Source organism: Carlito syrichta, unplaced genomic scaffold, assembly GCF_000164805.1.
Source record: "Carlito syrichta isolate Samal-C Ts95f unplaced genomic scaffold, Tarsius_syrichta-2.0.1 Scaffold303123, whole genome shotgun sequence".
Taxonomy (NCBI): domain Eukaryota; kingdom Metazoa; phylum Chordata; class Mammalia; order Primates; family Tarsiidae; genus Carlito; species Carlito syrichta.
In genome coordinates, this window is record NW_007247219.1 from 175,152 (window position 1) to 181,492 (window position 6,341).

The 6,341-nt window shown below is 41.2% G+C and overlaps 1 protein-coding gene across 10 annotated transcripts in view; it reads left to right on the plus strand.

The window, feature by feature from the left end:
• RBFOX2 (RNA binding protein, fox-1 homolog 2) overlaps nucleotides 1-6,341 on the plus strand; it is a 221,432-nt gene that overhangs the window by 122,182 nt on the left and 92,909 nt on the right. For 6 of the 10 annotated variants that reach the window (XM_008057763.2, XM_008057777.2, XM_008057767.2 and 3 more), the window contains exon 1: nucleotides 5,250-5,644. The exons of the other annotated variants lie outside the window; for them this stretch is intronic. In XM_008057763.2, coding sequence (XP_008055954.1) covers nucleotides 5,618-5,644 — 27 coding nt within the window. In that variant the 5' untranslated portion in view covers nucleotides 5,250-5,617. Of the gene's footprint in view, nucleotides 1-5,249; nucleotides 5,645-6,341 lie in introns of those variants that run through there. 10 annotated transcript variants of the gene reach the window in all.

The window sequence follows — 6,341 nt, forward strand, 5'->3', positions numbered from 1 at the left end:
ACACGTAGTTAGGGTTGTTGTGTGGGGGCGTGCTGTGAAGAGCGTAGGAACAAGTTTTTATTATTGCAGGAAGTGCTCTCCCTTTAATGTTGCTTTTCACTTGGGTGTCAAAGGCAGCCTGGGAAAATGAGAGCAAGCCCTGCCTTCTAGACAGGACTCTTGATGGATCTGCTTTTATAGTATTGCTGGTATGGGGGTGGAAGGTAGGGAAGTTGAGTCACATTTATGTAAAATTGCGAAGAGCAAGAGTAGCTAAAGTTGTGAGGTGTTTTTGTTTTTTAATGAGTGGGTATTGTTTTGTCTAGAATCTGAACTATTAAAGTTGAAAATAAGCCTTTCTCACACTCTTTTTAATCTTCTTTCAGCTTCAGATTTCTAAAAGATTGAAGAGACTGACGTAACTTTATAAATCTGAAGATATTTCCAAGTATGCTCTTGGAAGAAAGAAGGTTTTTATGATAATTTGATAGCTATAGAGATACTTTTCATTCTCATGTACCCACATATGGATATATAAAGGCATCATTTGATTTCAGCAAACATTTATTCATTCACTGTGCATTCAGACACTGGGTTAAAAACTAGGACTGTGGTATAAAATACAGTCTACTCTCAGACTGCTCATAGTTTAATAATAGTTAAACAGAATAATAACTGCATCAGTTAGTTATGTACCATGGATTAGGTGCTAAGGTGAAGTGTGCACATAGATAAGGGGTGCCTAATCCAGATGTGGTAGCAGGGAGGGCCAGGAAAGACTTTATGGAGTAGGGCATCCCCTGAAGTAAGCCTTGCAGGATGAATCAGCCATACACACGGCCATATTCAAGGGAATAAGATCAGAAACGCGGTGTTCAGGGGAGATGTTCAGGTTAATTGAAGTGATGGAATGAGTTAGAACACCCAGGGCAAATATATTCAGCAGCATTAACTTCTTTGAGAATCTGATCTATATTATGGCTGCTCTCTGCATGGAAAGGATCATTAAAAAATTTCTACTGGGGTGCCTGTGTGAAGAATTATGCACCTTGGATTAAGAGTCTCTGGTATTAAGTAAAAAGAGATCTGAGAATGGTACCTCAAGCAATAACAACAACATTCAGAGGGTGACAGAGAAAGATTAAGGTAGGGAAAGAAATGAATAGAGAAAGAGGGATATCAGAAAGACTGGTATCATTTGAAGCTAAGAGTGAGTTTCCCAGAGGAGGGAATACCAAATGCCACAGGTAAGTCAAAGAAGACATAAAGTGTCCTGTGAATTTGGTCATCATTTAGACGTCTTTAGTGACTTCAGTAAGGCAATTTTCAATTGAGCAACACAGGAAAAAAGGAAGCTGGGGTTCTGGAGATTGCATGAAACACTGAGGAAACAACCAAGGAATCGGACAACCAAAAATGCCCCTTTCCGTCATTTGTTTATTTAGTAAATATTTCTTCAGTGCCTGCTGTGTCCCAGTCATTGTGCTGGAAGCTGGCGATTGGTCCTTGCAGTTGGGCATGGCCTCCTCCCTTAGCTGACATTCTCAATGTGCCTGGCCCCCTCCTCAGCTCCTGCTTGTTCCTCCCCTCCCAAACACACATACAGGAGTTACTCTTAAATGAGTTTCTCCTTGGTACATAACCGGGCACATTTAGCCACCAGAGGACTCCAGTTTTGCTGGGTCAGACACAGACTATTCAATTGCTCTTCTCTCTCGTGGGCACCAGGGAGCAAATTGTCCTCTATAATGCCAGCCTTTAAAGTCAGGGACACACTTTGAAGTATCATTGTGCCAGCCTAAATGCTCACTATGATCCTGTCATTCAGTGAATTTATAAAAATCATTTTAATATTTTTTATTTCTAGCTCGTACCACCTCTTTCTTGTAATGAATTTTTAAGTCTGTTATTTGCAGTGTAAAATCTTGGTTCTAAATGTAGAGGGCAGCATGAGTGAATCCCTGGCCTGAAGAAACCTTTATCCTAGTCATAGACTTTTTGTATGTGGTAAAACCTCATTTGCCTTTTTATTTAACAAAAAAAAATCTCCTCTTGGGGCCTTGTTTCTTCTCCGTGGTCTACAGAGGCCATAGTCACATCTAACCATGTGTGTGTGTAGTGGAGTCTGTCTTCTTGGTGTGTGAGACTTTTTGGCTAGAGTAGTATAATGAACCGGTGGATTCAGAGAATGGTATACAGTGATTCTGAGTTTTATTTCCTATTTCATATATTAGAACTGAAAACACAGTTATTCCATTAATATGATTACAGTTTTTTATATAAGCACACTGGGTTGCTCTTGCTTCCAGTACAACCCACCTGCTCCTTTTCTGCTTATTCACTTTGTCTTTTTTTTTTTTTATGACGTTCAGAATTTTGTCTTTCAGGATAATGTCAGCACCTCACTTTGTCTTTTAAAAACTATGACAGCATTTTGACTTCTGATGGGCATTTCAGTTGCACATTTAGAGAACACTATATGTTCTGTATTCCATATCATTTCTAAAATTGTTAAATAAGAACGGGCCTAGGCCAGGCTCAGTGGCTCAACCTATAATCCCAACACTTTGGGAGGCCAAGACGAGTAGATTGCCTGACCCCACGGGTTTGAGACCAGCCAGAGCAACTTGGCGAGACCTCGTCTCTATGATAAATCATAAGTTAGCCAGGTGTGGTAGTGCACGCCTGTAGTTCTGGCTACTTGGAAGGCTGAGGTGGGAAGATCACCAGAGCCCAGCAGGTCAGTGCTGGGGTGACTGTGAGCATGCTACTGCCACTCCAGCTTGGGCAACAGAGTGAGACTCCAATTCCAACTCAAAAAAAAAAAAAAAAACGAGTCTAGTACTGATCTATTACTTTTCTCATAATTGTTTTTTTCTAATATTAAAGGTTCTATTTTTTGTATGCATTTTTAATATATTATGGATTGTACCAAAAGTATACAGTTATCTGTAAACTGCACAGAATAGAGGCTGGCATATGTAAGTGCTCAGTAAGTAGCTATGATTGCACCAGTGTCTCCAAGTTATACAGATGGTTTTGTAGTTCCTATGTTCTTTTTAGAATTGTCAAAACGATTATTAACTTATAGGTGGGTATTGATGATATTGCATAGGTAATGTGCCAAACAGCCCTGTTATACAGCACATTTTAAATATCCCGGTTCTACATGTTACCCAACAATTCTCATAGAGATAGTTTAACACTGTATCCTCAGTGTGATTTGTGTGGAGTTGATTTCTTTAGGTGTTCATTTTTAAAATGGGAAACTTTTTATATTAGCCATGGACTTATAAAAAGCATAAATAAAAATTTTAAATGAGAAGGTTGATTTTGGTATTGATCTCTTTGACTTTTGAGTAGTCTATTAGAGATTATAACATAATAAATATTCCACAATTAAGATAAATAGCTGGGCTCGGTGGCTCAACCTGTAAGCCTGCGTGCGCCTTGGGAGGCTGAGGTGAGTGGATTGCCTGAGCCCGCAGGTTCGAGACCCACCTGGGCAACTTGGCAAGACCTCATCTCTACAATACATCAAAAAATTAGCCAGGCGAGGTAGCACGTGCCTGTAGTTCCAGCTACTTGGAACGCTGAGGCAGAAGGATTGCCGGAGCCCAGCAGGTCGAGGCTGCGGTGGTCGGGAGCGGGCACTGCATTCCAGTCTGGATGACAGAGTGAGACTCCAACAAAAAAAAAAAAAAAAAAAAAGATATATAATAAATCCTTTAGAATAGGATCCTATTTATTAGGATACTAAAAAAATGTTAGAAAAATCTTAATTTTTATTAGACAAATAAAATCATAAACTCATCAAACATTCACATAGATTATTTTATTTGAATATTTAATAATATCAAGTAGGGAAATTAAGAAATTTATATTTAGAGGTTAAAGACTTTTCCAGGATCACTAGTAAAGGACAGAATTGGCAGACTAGGACTTCTGGATTGAACCTTATATTTGATGCTTTTGTCATTATATCATTTTAATAAGAGAATTGTGAAGAAACTTACGTTCAATAAACATTGTCCTAAACCATCTATAGATATAGACTACACAGTGTATACTATAGTCTAGAAATATAGACCACTACATTTCTAGCAATCTGTAGTAACAGTTACTATTTGCAATAATAACAGTTGTCCAACTTATTTATAAGAAAGGATCTGCTTTCTTCAGTAGAGGCTGAAACAAAGAAGATTGGAATACAAAGGGTAAATTCTCAGTTAACCAGAATTTTTTTTCCCCCCTGACACACGCCACCACACCTAGTTGTTTTTTTTTTTGTTGTTTTTTTTTTTTGGTAGAGATGAAGTCTCACTATGTTGCCCAGTCTGGTCTCAAAATCCTGTGCTCAAGCAGTCCTTCTGCCTTGGCCTCACAAATGCTGGGATTATGGGTGTGAGCCACCGAACCCACTCTGGGAAATTTTAATGAAGCTGGAAGTTTTTTTTTTTGAGTTGGAGTCTCACTCTGTCACCCAGACTGGAGTGCAGTGGCCGCTCACCGCCACCGCAGCCTCGGTCTGCTGGGCTCCTGCGATCCTTACGTCCTCAGCCTTCCGAGTAGCCGGAACTACAGGCGCGCGTTACCACGCCCGGCTGATTTTTTTGATTTATTGTACAGATGAGGTCTCGCCAAGTTGCCCAAGTGGGTCTCGAACCCGCGGGCTCAGGCAATTCACTCACCTCGGCCTCCCAAGGCACAGGATTACAGGCTGAGCCACTGAGCCCGGCTGAAGCTGGAAGTCTTAAGTGGGCATATGTGTAGACACCTTTTTCAGAATCTCCGGGTTTTTACGGTAGGTAAAATAAGCACTTAAGTTATCTCCCTCCTCTCTGTTAGTCTTTTGCTCTCATTAGGCTGGTTTGGTCATCCAAGACAAGCAACTTCATGCCTATTCCTGTTCCTTGAAAAACATTCCAGTCAGTGGTCACTCAACAGCTTTTCATTTCTTTGCATCTTTCATTAAATCCACTACATCCATAAAGTGTCTGTCAGTTTAAATGTTTTTTAAAAAAATAGTTTTGTTTCATTTTTTCTTTATCATCAGATATATATGGCTGGACTCTCTTAAATCTGTATTAACGATAGTACGCTGCTATGAATGCTTCCGGTGCAGTATAATTAATGCCACCATTCTTAAAATATGCCGGCACATGGCGCTTGCCCCTCCCTCTCTCTCCCTCCCTCTCCCCCTCCCTGTCTCTCGCACACACAGACACACGCACACACACGCGTGCGCAAAGCGCACACCAAACTGCCTTTCTCTAGCAGGCCTGCTTCTGGAGTTAGGAGATGTCAGCCTGCTGGGAGGGGGCGGGGGGAGGAGGAAGAGGTGGGGCTCTACTCTGATTAATTACCTTAGGCATTCAGGGGTGGGGCTTCCTTCAGCCATCTGCCTGAGATATGGGAGGGAGCTGGAGAAAGAAGGAGGGGGAGAGACTGCCAGAGAGGAAGAGAAGAGAAAGGAAGAAACATTAGAAAGAAAAAGGAAGGAAAACGGTATAAAGGGAAATCAGTTACCCACCCTTAACTAGCTAGTTTGGGGGGGGAGGGGGGTGGAAAAGAAAGCTGTGGAGGTGTGCCCCAGCGTGACTGCTTTGAGGGGTTTATCATCTATTCCGTTTGGTTTATGGAGAAAAAGAAAATGGTAACTCAGGTAAGGTTTGCATTTCCTCGGTATGTTTCTTTTCTTGTCTCTGGGCTCAAAACAAATATTTAGGGCTGGGATATAGTAAGCAGAATTTTAATTATTACTGTCTTCTTAGAAAAGGCCAGGTTTATTGTTTTCAGCTGAAAAGTGTTGGTCTGTGTCTGTTGAGTCCGTTTATGTATGTGTTATGTATCCATATCCTTTTTTCTCCCCCTCCCTCAGCTCCATAGCAGATTCCTGTTTCCTGTACTGTGCAGCTGTAGCTCAGGAAAGACCCTGTGGGGATTTGTCTACCTCTTTGTCTTGGTTCTGAGAAGAGGGAGGGAGAGAGACTGCAGAGGTAGGAAGAATTCTTGTAGACTGCCAAAAAGAGGGGAGCGGGATTGACTTCCTTTCAAGAATTGCAGAAGAATTTGTGTTATAGGGAAATATGATTCCTGATTCACTTTGGTTTCTCAGGATTGGCTGTGGATTTGCAGTTTTGCTGCTTTCACTCTAAACATGAAGGTTAGGAAAGAATATTTCATTTTCATGGCTTTGTTACTGGCAAAGAAGATTCCCATTAGGAGCATCCAGGTGTAAAGCGGCAGGTCGAGCCCCTCCCTGACAGGAGAGCAAATCTGAATGTATAAATGGCAGTCGCCCGGCCTTTAAAAGACATTTGAAGGAGAGGGAATGGGAAATGGAAAACCTCTCCTCTCCT